This window comes from Sinocyclocheilus rhinocerous, unplaced genomic scaffold, assembly GCF_001515625.1.
Source record: "Sinocyclocheilus rhinocerous isolate Xijiao unplaced genomic scaffold, SAMN03320098_v1.1 scaffold907, whole genome shotgun sequence".
Lineage (NCBI taxonomy): Eukaryota > Metazoa > Chordata > Actinopteri > Cypriniformes > Cyprinidae > Sinocyclocheilus > Sinocyclocheilus rhinocerous.
In genome coordinates this window covers 358,647-376,287 of record NW_015662569.1, presented here as the reverse complement: position 1 = coordinate 376,287, position 17,641 = coordinate 358,647, and the positions used below count along the sequence as shown (strand labels likewise).

The 17,641-nt window shown below is 37.7% G+C and overlaps 2 protein-coding genes across 3 annotated transcripts; one reads left to right on the top strand and one right to left on the bottom strand.

The window, feature by feature from the left end:
* Window positions 1–120: 120 nt before the first annotated feature.
* Window positions 121–8,737, bottom strand: LOC107728073 (nuclear receptor coactivator 4-like). 2 transcript variants are annotated; one of them, XM_016538140.1, is made up of 11 exons: window positions 8,568–8,736; window positions 6,866–6,992; window positions 5,992–6,132; window positions 5,577–5,665; window positions 5,240–5,348; window positions 4,388–4,456; window positions 4,170–4,301; window positions 3,092–3,940; window positions 2,717–2,830; window positions 1,414–1,506; window positions 121–1,316 (listed from the first exon to the last, which is right to left on the bottom strand). In XM_016538140.1, exons 2-11 carry the CDS (start codon window positions 6,989–6,991, stop codon window positions 1,311–1,313), a joined length of 1,728 nt encoding a protein of 575 aa, XP_016393626.1. In that variant the 5' UTR covers window position 6,992; window positions 8,568–8,736; the 3' UTR covers window positions 121–1,310. The 2 variants fall into 2 exon arrangements, with proteins under 2 accessions (XP_016393626.1, XP_016393627.1); XM_016538141.1 differs by lacking the exon at window positions 2,717–2,830 and having other exon boundaries at window positions 2,978–3,940; window positions 8,568–8,737.
* A 513-nt stretch (window positions 8,738–9,250) lies between these two features.
* LOC107728076 (protein YIPF3-like) lies at window positions 9,251–15,997 on the top strand. Its single transcript, XM_016538148.1, has 9 exons — window positions 9,251–9,624; window positions 10,195–10,354; window positions 10,760–10,892; window positions 10,990–11,035; window positions 11,865–11,957; window positions 13,342–13,473; window positions 13,587–13,700; window positions 13,805–13,928; window positions 15,065–15,997. The coding sequence occupies exons 1-9, from the start codon at window positions 9,550–9,552 to the stop codon at window positions 15,193–15,195; spliced, it is 1,008 nt and encodes a 335-aa protein (XP_016393634.1). The 5' UTR covers window positions 9,251–9,549; the 3' UTR covers window positions 15,196–15,997.
* Window positions 15,998–17,641: the final 1,644 nt, after the last annotated feature.

Below are 17,641 nucleotides of genomic sequence, written 5' to 3'. Positions count from 1 at the left end.
GTTTATATGACTCCATGGCATTTTCTTTTCTGTTTAGGTTCCTCTTTCTGTGAGCATTAACGTTTACTGTGTGTTAGGAAACAGAAACTTGAAATCAGTCACTTTATGACAGGAAACACATTTATGTACTTTTATTTATTCAGTTGACAAGGATCAAAGCATTAGAGATCACTTAACCTACATATGTGTACATGTGCAATACTGCAGTCCAACACTGGCACATGCTGACAGAAAAAAAGTCCATTACTAAGCGAAAGACTGGAACATGAGATGACATTATGATGAACTTATTTATTCTATCTAAAAGAAGCGGTTTAATTTTTGAACCAGTTTCACATGTAGCCTTTGCTCTGCAAGTGTCTTTTATGTTGACACGGTGGTTCACAGCAGAGGCATCAAGCGATACCAGTGGTTATTATATGAGCAATTCAATTTAAAAAGAACTATATTGATTCTATTCTAAACATTTACCACAAGTTGTTGCCTAACATAAAGACCACACAAACGTCGGCTGCTGTAGCCCATGACACCGCAGAAATGGCAAACTATGATAAGATTGTTTTCCACACGTACAAGGAGGTGGACTGACAGCAAGCATTGCAACACATTCGATGTCAGGCACGAGTTCTCAGACTTCTCGAGGTTTCAATAACAAGTTATGCTGTTTCGCCGGTATATGAGTTTTATGTGCTACTAAAGTATAGAATTTAATAATTGAAATAAAGTAAAATAAACTGCAAGGGAAGCTCATTCTATACTTGAGAAAATAGTAAAATTCTATATAAATATATATTCAAAGAATTGGAGGAAATCATTCTCTGCTTTAAGGCATGACTTCCTCTATATGAGCAGGACTGAGTTCTGAAACGTGAATAGTAAAAGCTGTAATTGTGCGTGATTTAAATATAGATTTATTTTTTGTTTGTTCTTTTCAAATCCCCTCCCCCACTACGCCTCCATAGGGGGAAAAAGTATTTGTTTTTTTTAATGCACCAATCTGGTCCATTTCCTCGTGATTTCTAAATCACATTAGTGAATTCTAATATAAACACATTGGTCTCCTCCACATTACTGGAATTTAACTGTGTTAAGCCAATAAAAGGGCAAAATGACTAATCCGTCCTCAAGTGATGGTGTACCAAAAGCCTTGCCTCCTGGACAGGACCTTTAGTCCAGATCACCCTTTCAATCTCCAGAAGATATGAGATAGAGAGAATGAATCCCTAAAGAGCACTGAAGAAAAATATTGTGCAATAATAAGTGATTAAATAGCACTGGAGTCAATCTCCAAAAGCCAATGGATGTTGCATTCATATCTGAAAAACAGAAGAGAAAATGGTTTTACTTTCTCTGAATAGAAAAAAAAAAACAGCTCTACTTTTGAAAATGCTCATATTTATGTTAGTTTCTCACCTGTGTAGCTGTTTGATGTAGCCACTGTTCTTTGTCCCCACTGAGCTTCATACAGGAAAACAGGTCACATACTGTGGGTAGGCCTAGCCTTTCCTGGACAAACCACAGGAAAACATGCTATGAGGTGTATGTATATATAATATTTATGAATATGAATAATGTATTTGAAAAAAATTATGTAAATGAAATGCACCAAATTTTAAAAATGACATTCTCAAACCCTAATACTATGGACGTAAAAGGGATAGTTCACTCAAAAATGAAAATTGTCATCAATTCATGTTGTTCCAAACCCATAAGACTTTCATTTATTATTAAAAGGGGTGGTTGATCAGCTTTTTTCGAAAGCTTGATTGTATTTATGGGGTGCAGTGAAACGTGTTCATGCTTCGTTTTAAAAAAAACGCATTATTTTCACATATTTTACCCTTATTCTACACCTGTTTCCTTTCTCGTCAAAACGGTCCGTTGAGATCCTGGTTCTATGAAGCCCCTCCCTCTGAAATACACAATGGGCTCTGATTGGTTAGCGGGCTCAATGTGTTTGTGATTCGCTAACCGCCTAGTGCACATTGTCCAGAAACATCACGCCCCCTTACCATTACGGGTAGTTGTGTGATCCCAGCGGCGGGGTTTATGTAAACATCGGGGATAGTGATGTCACAAACCCAGGAAGAAGCTCGTTGTGGTCCCGACCAGCAATGTGTTTTTTGAACATTAAAGCATGTCAACATTCTGTTACACCAAATAATGATCTTTAAAATAGCATCATATGACCCCTTTAAAAGAAAAGATCTCCCTTTGCATTGAACTCGGAGCGTTGTAACTTTGCAGATGTTGTTTATGCTCTAACAGCAACACAATACACACTAACTAAAGTTCAAAAAGTGAAATCATATTCAATGAAACACAAAAGATGATATTTTTAATGAAACCTGAGATTTCTGTTCCTCCATTGAAAGTCCGAGCAACCAAAACTTTGACTCTTCAAAAAAAGTTCATAAAGGCATTTTAAAAGTAATCCAATCATCGTGTCGTGTCAAGCAAGTGTGGTTGAGCTTGCGTTTACCATATTTGATGGGCCCCAAATATATGTGTTGATCAATGTTTATACGTGAATAAAATCCTGAATTAGGTGATTATATAAAGCCATTGTGTCACTTCAGAAGCTTTGATTAAAATTCTTTATTTGTATTTTGAAGATGAATGAAAGTCATATTGGTTTGGAATGACATGAATGTGAGTAATTGATGACAATTAATATATTTATATTGTGCTGGACAGCAACAGATATCAGTCTCACCTGTGCGCTCGCCCGCTTGCGTAGAAGCCATTTGTCCTCCTCGATGTTCTTGCTGTCTCGCTCTTTATGGTTCTCACTCTTTGGCTCATTTGGCGTCTCAGTGGTTGTGCTTATGTGCTTCATTAAGCTTTGATTAAAATTCTTTATTTGTATTTTGAAGATGAATGAAAGTCATATTGGTTTGGAATGACATGAATGTGAGTAATTGATGACAATTAATATATTTATATTGTGCTGGACAGCAACAGATATCAGTCTCACCTGTGCGCTCACCCGCTTGCGTAGAAGCCATTTGTCCTCCTCGATGTTCTTGCTGTCTCGCTCTTCATGGTTCTCACTCTTTGGCTCATTTGGCGTCTCAGTGGTTGTGCTTATGTGCTTCATCGCTGGCAAAAGCCAGTTCTGCAAAGGCTCCTGTGTGGAGCTCTCAGAGTCTGAGGTTTTGATGTACGGGGTCACCCAGGCAGAGAGGGACGACAGGGCAGGGGACTTGGCACTGTTGCTCGGGTGCAGCCACGTCTCTAGGATGGCTTGAACCTTCTGCTGCTGGCTGGAGGCTTTGTTTGGGGCATTCTTATTGACGGGAACACCATTCTTATCTCGATCCTCTTTCTTGAGGAGCCAAGCACTAAGGGCCTCTTTTCCACAATTGTCGTCACAGACACATTGAGCGTAGCTGGTACAGGTCTCGTTGGCTTTGCAGGTGGTCTCGATAGGGATGGTCTTGTGAAGCCACATTTCGATGGTTTCTGGACTGGTGATTGGAGTGCTGGCAGCGGATGAAGGTGGAGTCTTTAGGCACTTGAGCTTTCCTAGGGTCTCGATTTCCATGGCAGCGCTGCGTGTGGCACAGCAAGAGCTGCAGTCGGACTTTAGTAGCCAATCGCTGGAGGAGAAGCTCTCGAAAAAGGGTTTGATGATCTGCTTGAAGCGGTCAGCATCTGACACCGGGCTGGTCTTATCTTGCTTGAACAGGCTTGGGCTGAAGAGCCACTTGCTGAGTTCTTCTTCCTCAACAGTGTCGTCCCCTTTTTCCTGCTGGTCTTCCACTTCCACCTCATCCAGATTTAAGTCGCTTTCCTCGATCATCTCAATCGAGAAGGTTGAGCTTCCGCTACAGGTTCGTTCACGAACTGGCAATTTCTCCTTCAGAAGCCACGACTCCAGGTCTTGAAGCTGGCCCCAAGCTTTTTGGAAGTCAAAGGCAGGTAACTGTCGCTCTTCCTGTAAAGTGGAAATAAAAAAAAATGGGCCATTTCCTAAAGACAATTTGACAGCAGTAGCGCTTTGGCTACAGTCACGTGAATAACACAGTGGTTCTTAACAAGTGGGTCACATATCTGTTCTTATATTGTGACCACCTGCAAAGCCAACGAGACCTGTACCAGCTACGCTCAATGTGTCTGTGACGACAATGGTTACACGAGAAAAATAAAATTATTTTACAGTTTACCTGAGATTCCTTGGAAACAAGCAGCCAGTCCTGGGAGTTTGTGCTGAAGTGGTGTCCTGTTGGAGCACTGCTTACTGAACGGTTCCCTAGAAGCCACTCAGCCAGAGGTGTGGCCCATTCAGGAGCTACTTTCTATGTAAACAAGATAGGTATTTTACAATGGATGCAAATGAACAAGCAGGAAGCTACATAGGCCAAGTGTAACATCAAAAACAAACCTGTCTCTTGCAAGAAACTGGGCAGTCCTGGAGAAGCCTCGGTCTCTCAGAAGAGTATGAGGTCTCCATCTGCAGCAGCAGAGAAGAGTTATGAATGCGGGTGCTTTGTGTAAGAGTGCACAGGTCTATTTATAGCAATGGTATGAGGACATAGTATTTTGACACACTCTATTCTCCCCAGCTACACTGTGATCCTGTCAAAAGTCAGTGGACATTTCAATCAAATGTTAATAACTGGACAATATGTTCTGTCAGAAAATGTTCACTTAAGTCTCACAACATGTCTACATCAGACACATCCATTGCCTAAACTGCTTTAGGTTGTTTGCACTGAACACAGGAGCAAGAAAGTTCAGAATTCATTTGTACTGTTGTCGGAAGTAATGCAAGCACATGGAGTACATCAGAAGTATGTAAACAGTGTCAGTATATTAAAATAATTCAATGTATGGATAAACACTTCTGTTTATTACCATGTATTGTTTTTACTGGTGCATATGAATAAAAGCGATTAAACATCATGCTTTCATCTAATGAAAACAGTTTTGAAAACATGCTTTGATTATTTTTTCAATGATTATTGCTGTATTATAGTTCTTGCATTAAACTATTTGAATCTACTTGGCTACGGTGAATGTTTGGTCAAAATTTAGACAAAAATCATTCAAATTGAAGCCATTTTAGATCAAACATTGAGATATATTGTCAAAAGACTAAAAATATTAGGACTGTTTTAGCCCTAAATGGCAGTTACCATACTATAAAAACTAGCATTTTTACTGGATTTCTTTTTACAGCTATCAATCTACATTAACCACAAGCCTTGGTGTCCAAGTCTGCAATTCCACAAACCTGGGTGGAAATGGTCCCAAAGGATGTGATAGCCTGGCGCAAGCTGCGTGCATCTGCTTGGAAACTCATCTCTGGGGTTTCTTCCGGAGTCAGATTGAGAGAAGAAAGCCTGGAATGACAAAAGACGAGTTTTAAACCCATTATCATCCAAGACATTTCCAACATCTACATAGACAGTTTGTGGTTGAAAATTATTTTAGATTGCTTGGAGATTCACAGAGAGATTTAAACCACTACATTACCTCTGCTGACTATCTTGACGTGTAAACAGTCATTTAACATGCTGAAGCAGATATACAAAACAAAATCATTCTAGAAAGGTCGATCTGGTTCTTACTTTTCCAGGCAGTTGGTGAGCTGGGTGGCAAGATTGTTACTACTAGAGTACTCCAGCTGATGAATGAGGATGTCAAACTGGCCTTTGAGCTATAAAAAACCATGAGAGAACAATCATTTCAGCCTTACAGTAACTTAACTAAAGCAGAACAGCTTCTCCTTTAAATTGGAGTTTCAGTTTTCAGAGTCAATATTTAGATTACATTTCTCAGAATTGTTGCTTTGTAATACAGATCTAAAAGTACCTGTACTGTTTTATTTTAGTCTTGACTTTGGAAAAAAAAAAAAAAAAAACTATACTCTCTCAGCAATAACAGCTCAATTTTCCTGACTGACAGATGGCTGTGTGTACAAATTATCACTTCTTGTCCAAACTGAAAATGTAATAATGCTCAGTAAAATTCCTTAAAACTCACCAAATGAAGCTGCTGTAGCTGCTGATGTAAAGTTTCTCCTTTGAGCTGCTCCACCAGATCAATCTGCTCCAGCAGCCAGACCTCACGAGAGCGGAGGGTCTCCAGATGTCTACTGATACAGCTGTGCAGCTGAGACTTCACCTGTGAGTAAGCAGACAGAGGCACATACGCGTGAATGCTAGCAGGTGCGAGTCCTGTCACGTCTGCCTTTGATTTGAAAGCACTCAGATGCCAAGCAGCTTTTAAAACTCCTGCTGTGGTGAATTAAGAAGTCACCACCTCCTAGGAAGTCACCACCTCCGCGGAAGGACAGCCTGCAACGATCTGAGGTCTACAATAATAGAAACAGGGTCCTTATTCAGTTTTGAGAGATTGTGGGGAAACCCATTGAGGTTTTCAACAGAGCTTAAGTGAATGAGTGTAAATCCTATATACTTGTCTACTAACTATTTCTTAAACAATTTCTCAATTGTTAATACTTCTGAACTTGTTTAGCTGTGGTCTAGTAAGCCCTACTCCTTTTAGACTACTGTACCTGCATCTAAATAGTAATTATTGACAAATTATGTGACAAATTATGTCATATGCATGAATGTTTTCATGCTTATAACACAAACAAGACAATAACATCTCATTGTGCACTAAATGAACAAAGCACATTATGAAGCCACAATGTTTAATGAAGTCAGTGTTCACTGTTCACACCTACTAGAAAAGATAAATAATGTTTATAACTGAGACACTAAACTGTTAATAACACAAGCATGATTTAAGAGTTAAGTATATAAATAAAAGATTAAAAATAGACCAGTACTTCATATCTTTACTTAATGGCACTGAAAACGCACAGCACAAAAACGTTGCCGTATCTCACCTCTCTGGAGTTGCTCCTAAGCTGAACTTCAGCTTTGATGACCCCAGCGAGGGCCTCCTCCAGCTGGGCCCGGGCCTGAATGCACTGCCTGAGGGCAGCCTTTTCTCTCTGCCCCATGAGTGACATGCTGCGGGACAAACAAAACACACCAGCTAAAATCAATCACTTCGTTCTCTATTCGCAAATGACTGGTTCAAAGCATTGTTCACTCAGACATGATCATCATTTGAAATGTTGCTAACCAAACAGTTTTGGGTTTCCATTGATGTTCCAAATACTACTACTACTACTACTTATAATATAATTTTAAAAATCTATCATGCTCCACAGAAGAAAAAAAAATCATAATGGTTTAGAACGAGGGTAAGTAAATTACATTTTAAATATGGCATAACTGCATTTCAGTTTTTAGTCTTCAATTTGTTTACATTTTAAAACCGTTTATGGTGGCAAAAATTGTAACAATTAGTTATTAGCAACAAAAAAAAAAAAAAAACTTTAAAAAAACCTTGATTTATTTGGAAACTGTGATAATTGGTCTGATAGTTTTTAACCTGCTGGCCAATTATCATCCAGTTATGTGAATTTTAGTAAAAACTGTGTAAACCTTTCTTTCACTTAATATCCATTATTTTGTGCAAGTTTAATTTGCTATAATTAAATCGCATTGTACAGAGTACCAATCAAAACTGATTCTCATAATCTTAAAAACCTTTTGCTCCAAAGGATTATGCTTATGATTAGTATTATGATTATGCCCTTGAGCAAGACACCGAACCCCCAACTGAAATATATGCAAATATTTTTGCAGCTAAATATAAATATTTTATTAATTTCTTCAAATAAATATTATTTTGATTACATTTTCTTTTTTTTTTATTTACAAGTTAGACAGGGAAATACAAACGTTATGCGTCCAGCATTTATGTGAACTCCTTTAATACTGTACAGAGCACCTCATACTATAAAACATGGCATGCATCCATTCAAACACTGTTTTTCCATAGTTCTAGTGATTCACAGCAGTTATTATAATCTGGTGTGGAAAACATTCAGTACAAACTTTTTACTGGTAGTATAAAACCCATATCAAACAACTTCAGCTGTGGCCTTACAGTGTCTCAACGGCAAAATTCTTAAGATTCCTGGAAAAGTTGCACACCTCGCTTTTCAGACCGATTAGTTTTGTAAAAATCGACGCGTTTCAAAAAGGCGGGGCATAGAGGAGAAACAATAATGTACAGTATGTGGAAAATAATGTGTTTTTTTAACTTTAAACCGCATAAACACATTTCATTACACCAAATACACAAAATAATGTTCTTTTTAGCAGCATCATATGACCCCTTTAAAAAAACCTCAATATCTGAAGTGGACATTGAAAATATATTCTACAGGTCGCCCGTCTGTAGCCCCCTTTTTATGTGTCACATTGCCGAGGACACAGTGAACTGATATCAATTCATAAAAATATATACTTTTAAACTTGTCATTAAATCGATTCTCATAAGTATACATTTATCGAGATTTTAAACATATCACCGTAACAATACAGAAGAAGGTCTGACTGGTTACAAATATAGCGAGCTCGCATGCACTCAACCTCCACTAACCCAGATTAACATTCCGACGCCGCATTAGCTAAAAGTCAAATCATTTCTCAAAACAAACATGTCATTGTGGAGTCTCGATGTGTACATACCTGGACTACCTGTTGACCTTGGAAGCGAAGGTGATGTTAATATAATAAAGGCTTCTGCGAGAACGCAGTGCCGCATCCCCTCATGCGCTACGCCGCTCGTGTCGTGAGGCTAATGTCAAAGGCGCTTTGGAGAATCACGTGAGACCATCATCTCGCGATACTTCTTCTTCTTCTTTTTTTTTAAGGGCTGTTGGCATCCATCTTATTGGTGCATTACCGCCCCTTTATTGCGTTCTCAATTTTTGTTCTCAAATGTAATGCTACCATCTAGTGGCATGTGGAAACAATTTGTAAATAAATAAATAAAAATACATAAAAATCTAAAAGCAACGATTTCAGATATTTTAATTAATATACGTGCCTTGAGCAAGAAGAGTTTTTAACGATGCATGTGTGGATGGAGGTTTTAAATGCTGAACACGAACATTTGGTTAATCAAATCTGTTTGTTCGAAATAATTATGCAATCCTCTACCCAGTCCATTTTATTTATTTATTTATTTTTTTTATTTAATTCAGAAAGGTAAGCAAATAAGAAATTTGTTATTTCACAATTTCAAATAAAATGAGAAAAAAGATATATCACAAAACACCACACACGAGAACACGTCACATGACTTTTATTTTGACATGACATAGTATACTTACCCGATGTTGACACTTTAAAACGACAATGTTTTGTAGGTAATTAATATCTATGTGGTTAAATACGAGTTAACATGAAAATATTAGAAGAATGTTCCAAGACTGATCAAATGCGGAAGTTTTGATCTGCGCTTTTATTGGCGGAAGTAGCGTCAGACGTTTCGTCGTCATCACGTCAATATTTTAGCGTAGCTCCGTACAGCTGGCAAAACAATTCACACAAACCATTTTATTGCGAAACTACAATGAGCACCAGAATCAAACGATAGACAGTAACATCTTGACATTCTAGCCGCTAACCTTTATTGTTATATTCTTGAACCTGTTTGTGCAAAACAATGTCGGCATCACAAGGAAGCACAAACACGAATACGGAGCCATGGGGTAGTTTTGAAGACAACAACATTATCCAGGTAACGTTAATTCACCTCAGCTCATCATTATTACAGTGACATAACTTCTGAAATACACGCATGTTTTTTCTCTCTTAATCAAGCTTAGTGCGCTTGGCTTAGTCTGACCTCGAACGCTTGAAATTGTTGTGGTGGTACTATGTATATTTCACTCTATATTCATTCACAATTTGCATATTCCTCTATTTTGCATGAATTATAATAAGCTAACGACTCAACGATGTGATATAGCTATTGTGGTAAACAATTTTGTACATATAGGCTAGTATAAGTGGAGGAGGCAAATGATTGAACAAAAAAAAAAGCTCAGAAACATGCTGTTAGACTGGCATATATACAAATAACCACGGTATTACCATTATACAATGTTTAAAAGAACATTATTGCAGTTTAACATCCACAATATATCATGGTCTTTAGTAAAGTGTGCGCTAAATAAACATATCCTGTATGCTACATCATCACATTCTCTACCGTATTACAAATGTGTAGTTGGCTTCATGAGTTTTTCACAAAATTAGAGTGAGACTTTTTAACACAGCGTTGGTTCTTTAATGTGACTGACCCCAGGGCAGTGGCTCGGCAGTGATCGACATGGAGAATATGGATGACACCTCTGGTTCCAGCTTTGAGGATATGGGGGAGATGCATCAGCGTATGAAGGAGGAGGAGGAGGTGACAGCCGAGGCAGCAGCTATTCATCCAGAGCGTCTCTCACATGTTCCGCCATGTGCTTCTGGTCCTCGATTGTTTACATCAGAGTGCGCACGCATCTTTCACGCAGCATACAGCGGTGTTGTGCATTTTGACCAGTTGATGGGAAAAGTATTTTTAAAATGCATTCAAAATTCGGAATAATTTGTAATATATAATTATTCACGGTATTTAGAAGTGCCCACGATAACAATATCGTGCATATTCATTACCGTGATATATCGCATTACCAAATACCGGCACAAGTCTAGGTGAGGGCTAGGAACTTGTTTCAGTCACTTGATGATTCACATGAGCATGAAATGAGGTATCAACCACATTTTCCATACAGCAGATATGAAATCTATATTACACAATTTTCACTTTGGAAAGTGTCTAACTTTCCTTTAAATAGTTCTGTTTGGCTTTGTGTAGATGAGAGTACTAATATATCTTGTATCCACACAGGTATGGCAGGCAGGAAAGCAACAGGCCTCAAAAGCATTTAATCTCTACGCCAATATTGACATCCTCCGGCCGTACTTTGATGTGGAGCCTAATCAAGTCAGAAACCGGTAAGATGCATGTCAGGCTTTCTAACAGCGGTTTTGCGATGTCTTTTGCTGCAGCATCACTGATTCTGGTTCAGTTAACCAACTGCTTGATCCACAGGTTGATCGAATCCTTGATCCCAGTCCGAATGATCAACTTTCCACAGGTAAGACACTTGATCATTTTAGCTGTAAGCAATACACAACAGAAAGCAAGTTTAATTGTATTGGAAGAGCAGGGGTGTGGCATCCTTGAGCGAGAGAGATTAATATTATTATCCCTATAAAGCCCACTGTATCATATTTGAAACACAAATTTCTAAGGCCTCTAAATGATCAACATAGTTAAAACTTGTTGTACATAATCGACTACATTTCTTCTGTTAACTGACTGTGAATTTATACTTTTAGTAAGTAAAAGGTCTTTTAGTATAGTTGTAAAAAAGTTATGGTACACATGTCTTTTTGCTGTTAGATTTTTACAGATTTTTAAAGGAAAAGTTTTATTACAAGATGAACACTTACTGGACTGAAGCAACTTGATTATCTATACATTATTTTTTTTAGAAAAATCGTGTTAAAATGTGAGTATCAAATATGATCATCAGGCTTTTGAGGAATGTTTATTTGTTCATTTATCAGTCGTCATTGTATTGCGTTGCATTATATGTTTTGCCCCCCCACAATTAAAACTAAAGAGCTTTGATCATAAAACTAAGCATTTAAATAGTTTTATCATCTTACTAATTATTAGGGGTTTTAGTGTGTAAACAAATATATTCTATTATTTTCTATTGCAAGCTTTACAGGTTTATTTAATTTTATTCTCTTTACTTGTATTTTGCATATCTGCATGTCTTTTCCTCATTGTCACCGCACATTTTATGTAGTTTTGAGCTTTTTGAAAAGCTAAACTGGCCAGTGCAGACTTGTAACAGCAGTTATGAGTACTTTTTCTTCATTAGTTCTTTTTTTTTTTTTATCTTTTAAACCCAGAAAGTTGCTGGAGAGCTGTATGGACCAATGATGCTGGTGTTCACAATGGTGGCTATTCTGCTCCATGGCATGAAGACATCAGGAACCGTCATTGTAAGCAACTTTCCACACGTTTGTCTTTGTCAAAATTTCACATTGTGATTTTTTATGTATTTTTTAATCAAATATGGGTGGGTGATATGGCAAAATATCATATCACAATGTTTTTTTTGGGGGGGGTTTCAGGAAAATCACGATTCTTTGTCATTTTGGTTGTCTGAGCAGTACAGCCAAACTAATTTCCCTGTTTTAAAATAAAATAAGAGCAAAGACACATTACAAATACACATAATATACAAATATTTCTCAAGTACTGTACATTTAGCAGTAGCTTTCAAGAAATTGAATGAACAAATATAAAAATAAAACACTATATACACTTCACTGTATAAATTATACATTAATTCTTATTAAAGCAACTGTACTAAAGTTCTTCAGTCAAGAGCAGTGCATGATTTTTCTCTTTGTGTTTTGTTGTTGTTTTATTAACTTTAAAGGGATAGTTCAGCCAAAAATGAAAATTCTGTTATGATTTATTCTCTATAAAGTTTTTTTAAACCTGAATGAATTTCTTTCTTCTGTCACTCTAAAGCGGTACTGAACTGCAGTGGAAACGCAAACCGTGCCGAGCCGAACCGTGCCGTGCCGTACTGAGCCGTACCGAGCCGAGTCGTACCACGCAGTGGAAAAGCGCCAAAAGTCTATGGGGACCAGCAACTGTTTGGTTACCCACATTCTTCAAATATCTTCTTTTGTGTTCAGCACAAGAAAGAAATTAATACAGGTTTGGGACAACATGAGAGTGAGTAAATAATGACAGAAATTAAATTTTTGGGGTGAACTATCCCTTTAATGACAAGCGGCAGCATGTTTAGTACCATTAGTCTGCTGTCACTTTAAGACCTGCGCGCATCTAATACACAGGCATGCATCCGTTTTTCTCTCAACAGTTTACTTTCACTTTAGACATAACAACTGTGTTTATATGTAAACCTTGTGTGTTTTTGACAGTATTAGAACAATCAGACGCGAAAGATAACTTAGTCCGGTAATCAGGCACTATTTGACAGGCTTTTTAGTGTGTGCGCGCTTCAGGTGTATGTAAAAAGCGCATGTCAGAACAGCACACAAATGAAACGTTTAACTGGCAAGGCTTTAAAGCACATGCAAATAATGTACTTCTGTGATTGCGAATAAGTGCAGTGTCCTATGAGTGTAACTCTAGAGCTGAGTTAACATTAGATGTGAATGTATGCCGCGTCAAACAGTATATTGAGATGGAGGCGCCTGAACTGCAACTGATAGAATGTGCGCTGCAGCACGATACTACGATATTTCTTCAAAAGCAGATCATGGAGACATTTTAATCGTCCACAATCAAAAATAGCTATATCGCTCACCCTTATGATCAAATATTTTTGTTTGGTTGTTGAAACAGAGAGAGGGTACGCTGATGGGAACTGCCATTGGAACCTGTTTTGGATACTGGCTGGGAGTGTCTTCCTTCATCTATTTCCTTGCTTACCTGTGCAACGCTCAGATTACCATGCTGCAGATGTTGTCTTTGCTAGTAAGTACCTCACATTACCCATGAAGAGAGTATATGACATGCCCACTTCATGTTAGGGCTGTTTAGCTTACGGTTTGTTTAGAGTGGGTGTCTCATATTATCTTTGTTTTCAGGGTTATGGTCTTTTTGGCCACTGTATGGTCCTTTTCATCACTTACAATGTCCACTTCCACTCGCTCTTCTACATTCTCTGGCTGGTGATTGGAGGACTCTCTACTCTACGCATGGTAAAGAAAAAATGAACGAGGGCTAAGATTATGCATGTATTACTGTAAGATGTGTAGTCACCATATCATATTTTATCTTCATTGATTTGTTGTCTTTCTCACAGGTGGCTGTGCTGATTTCCCGTACTGTTGGTCAGACTCCTCGCCTCTTCTTGTGTGGGACCCTGGCTGCTCTTCACATGCTTTTTCTGCTCTATCTGCACTTTGCTTACCATAAGATGGTTGAAGGTAAGACATGAGTCTGAGAGCGAGCTAAAAAAATTAATAAATTTCACATGTTAATACCATTAAAAGCACAGTTAAAATCTAGTAAAAATAATCAGAAATAAAAAACACATTTCCTCACTTTTCAGTGTTAAATGAACACAAAGAAACATTTATTCATATTTGTACATTGTTCATTCATATGCACTAATATAACAATACATAGTAATATACAGCAGTATTTGCTTAAACATATTTTTATACAAAACATTTTATTAAACATTTTAATACATGCATGCAGAGACATCCATGAGCATTTTTTGAGTGATGATGCAAAGGAATGTATTAATAGTCTTATCATGAGTCACCATATGAAGAAGAATTACAAATAAAATAAAAGTTGCATTAAAATAATTGCAATATTACTTTGTAATATATAAAGTAAGTATCAATTATATCACTCTCATGGCAAATGCAGTTAAATCCGAAATACTTAAGGAAGGTAACAATTGGACTGTTTAAAATACATCACTGGAGCACTGAATTGCTTACTGAAGGACTATCAAACAAATTAATACAATAAGCAATTTAACGTAAGTGTGCCATCCCTTTAGAGCAATCATTTAATGAAAGAGATGGTGCATCAGAATGTCTTCAAGGCATTATTGTGATCTTTAGTAATTGAAATTCCCTTTTAAATCTAATTTTAGAGACAATTTAGCACCTACAGTATGTGTTTGTGGTCCTTTTTATTTTTAGCCCATCAGAATGAGGCCAGTTTGAACACTTTCATTTGTCTGAAGCATGGTGCACATGTTGTTCTTACCTGTGGATGAACGTCTTCTGTCTTGTATGAAGTCTTATGGCTTATACATGCATTATTCTACATGTATTTGTTGCCTTCTCATGTAAATAATGTAAGGCAATCCTGTCCACTGATGGCAGTACAAATGTATCCACTGCAGTCGCAACATTATGGTATGACCTTTTAATGTTAGTGCCAAATTCCCCTCAAAAATGTCTAAAAATCAATCAGGGACTAACTAAAGATGACTGTGGGTTGAATGGTCATGATCAAAAGCCTAAGCTATTGGGCTACTGTGCTTACAGTCAAGGTTGTGCAGTGTTACAGGCTTTGTCATTGTGTCTTTCTGTTTCAGGTATTCTGGATACTTTGGAAGGACCTAACATCCCACCCATCCAGAGAGTGGCCAGAGATGTTCCCGTTGTTGCAAGTGCTGTTGTAAATGCCACCATCAAGTCAATAGCTGCAGTTGTACAGTCACAGTGATCATATATATTTGTCTATTGAGTCGGTCACATAGTCCAGTGAGGCTGGTGTACGTATGTAGGGTCAGGGCAAAACAGAATCATGGGGCAGTCTCTGTTGAGCACCTTAGGCCTGAGCTCACTTTGTATCTCTTATGTTGTTCCTGACGCTGTCGAACAGACCTAAAAGGGTGGCGCTTCACTTGATTTTGGGTCGTATTATTATGAGACAACAATTTCGACACACTATCCCATTCACTCTACACATGTCTTAATCATTTTTTGTTAAGGGTTACAGTAAATATGACCTCCTAATATTAAAATGGTTTATTCAGAATATGTAAGAATTCCTTGAGGATGCTGATACTAGTAATTATTCTTCAAAAACCCTGTTGACATTAAACACTGCACTGTGAGAGTGGACTGATTGTCCTCACGAACTGTCTCAGTTTCAGAGTGGCATCGCACAACACTTCTGTTTTCAGATCGTGTTGCATAATTTTTTTAGATATTTTCACAGTTGCAAAGGAAGTCTTTATCACGACTCTATAGAGAAACCTTGATCGGAAAGCAAAGTGTATAGAAATACAGAAATGCAATGATATTTTCTTTGAAGATGAGAAAGATTGTTATGGTGCATGCAATCTTTTTTTTCTTCCTAATCCATATTTAACCAGCCATTGTGGTGCAGTCTGATTCCTGCTATTTAAAGCTATGGTTGGGGGTGAGGGTTTTCTGCTCTCTCATTATGTTGTCTTCTACATGTGAGCTTCTTATTTAAAGGGTTCTTGTAAAGAGAAAATAAAGAAACGTTGTTGTCCTTATTTGTGATCAGAGGTGTCGTGCCAGGATATGTTTAATACTTGGAATTTAGACTCCACAATTAAAGCGATCAAATAATACCCACAGTATGTTGTATTAATATTGCACAGAACAGTAGCCGATGCTCTAAACAGTAAGGTTTTGCTAAACCTAAACATGGTCACAACTCCAAATCATTTGATGTAGCATAATGAAAGCTGCTCTGAGATAAACATAGCGGAAATAGTTTCATAGACGTCGATGCACCTGTACTGTACAACTCTAAATATGCATTCACTGAGAGCCAGTGAACTGTAGGAACATCCATGCTTCATACACTCTCCTGCAACTTGGTTTATTAGGTACTCCTGTTCAACTGCTCGTTAATGCAAATATCTAATCAGCCAATCACATAGCAGTAACTGCATGGCATGGTCGATCCGGGGTGCGTTTCCCAAAAGCATTGTTATGCTGCGTTCAAGTCCTCCTGGGACGTTCGTACTTACGAGTTGACAAGTCGTAATTACGACGTCAGGTGCGTTCAAGTCAGTTTAGTCGGCACAAGATGGCGGTGTACCTTCTTTTAATAAATTACAAGAAAATACAACAGGGTCTGTTAACTCTGCTTATAGAAAATGAAGAGCAAAGAATTCGCATCAGGTGTGTTTTGCGTTTTTAATATTTTAAAAAAGTAATTTATGAAGCCACTTTAATCTGTATCGCATAAAAACTTGTTATTAATTGTTATATTACAATCCTGCCACATTCAAAAAGCTTATTTTTTGTAAATAAAAAGCCTGACAATGTCACTGCTTAATACCTATAAGTATTGTGATTTATGTTTTACTTTGGCAATCTTTAAAGGACAACTAAACAAAATTTTAATTTAAACAAAAATTTACCGTCAACTACAGACGTCGCATCCATCGATTCCGCCATGTTTCTCATTGACACGCCCCCAACTCGGAAACTCGGGGCTTAAAGAAAATTTCGAGTTTCCCACTCGTAATAACTACTTTGTGGTGGCGTTCATGTGCGTTCAACTCGTAAATACGATCTATCCGACATGACTTGAACACACCATTAGCTAACTATGGTAGTTAGTTCCATTGAAATCTATTGGTAACGACGGAACTTGCGACCATAGTTGCTTTCGGGAAACGCACCCCTGTTGAAGTTTAAACTGAGCATCAGAATGAGAAAGAAAGCTGGTTCAAGTGACTTTGAATGTGGCATGGCCAGACCAGCAGATCTAATTTCAGAAATTGCTGATCTACTGGGATTTTTATGCACAACCATCTCAAGGGTTTACAGAGGATGTTCTGAAAAAGAGAAAATATCCAGTGAGTGGCAGTTCTATGGCCGAAAATGCCTTGATGATGCCAGAGGTTAGAGGAGAACGGCCAGACTGGTTCAAGCTGATAGAAAGGCAACTCAAATAACCTAATAATAACTCAAAAATAAAATAACTACTAAAATAACTCAAATTAGGACTGCACAATTGATCGAATTTCTAATCGCAATTACAATTATGGATGCCACAATTACGTAATCGTTCAAAGCGGCAATTAATCGTTCAAAGTCCACTTATGTTATTCTGCACGCTTAAAATGTTTTTTTCTTTCTACATGTTATCTTAAGGGTTTTTCCATTGTTTTAGTTTTAGT

What these genes read in the sequence shown, in the direction of transcription:
- LOC107728076 (XM_016538148.1), top strand. Translation starts at nt 9,550, where the DNA reads ATGTCGGCATCACAAGGAAGCACAAACACGAATACGGAGCCATGGGGT. An exon ending in GACTCTCTACTCTACGCATG is followed by an intron (nt 13,701 to 13,804) that starts GTAAAGAAAAAA and finishes TCTTTCTCACAG; the next exon opens with GTGGCTGTGCTGATTTCCCG. An exon ending in TTACCATAAGATGGTTGAAG is followed by an intron (nt 13,929 to 15,064) that starts GTAAGACATGAG and finishes TTTCTGTTTCAG; the next exon opens with GTATTCTGGATACTTTGGAA.
- LOC107728073 (XM_016538141.1), bottom strand. Translation starts at nt 6,991, where the DNA reads ATGTCACTCATGGGGCAGAGAGAAAAGGCTGCCCTCAGGCAGTGCATT. An exon ending in AGCTACAGCAGCTTCATTTG is followed by an intron (nt 5,666 to 5,991) that starts GTGAGTTTTAAG and finishes GGTTTTTTATAG; the next exon opens with CTCAAAGGCCAGTTTGACAT. An exon ending in TTGGGACCATTTCCACCCAG is followed by an intron (nt 4,457 to 5,239) that starts GTTTGTGGAATT and finishes CTGCTGCTGCAG; the next exon opens with ATGGAGACCTCATACTCTTC.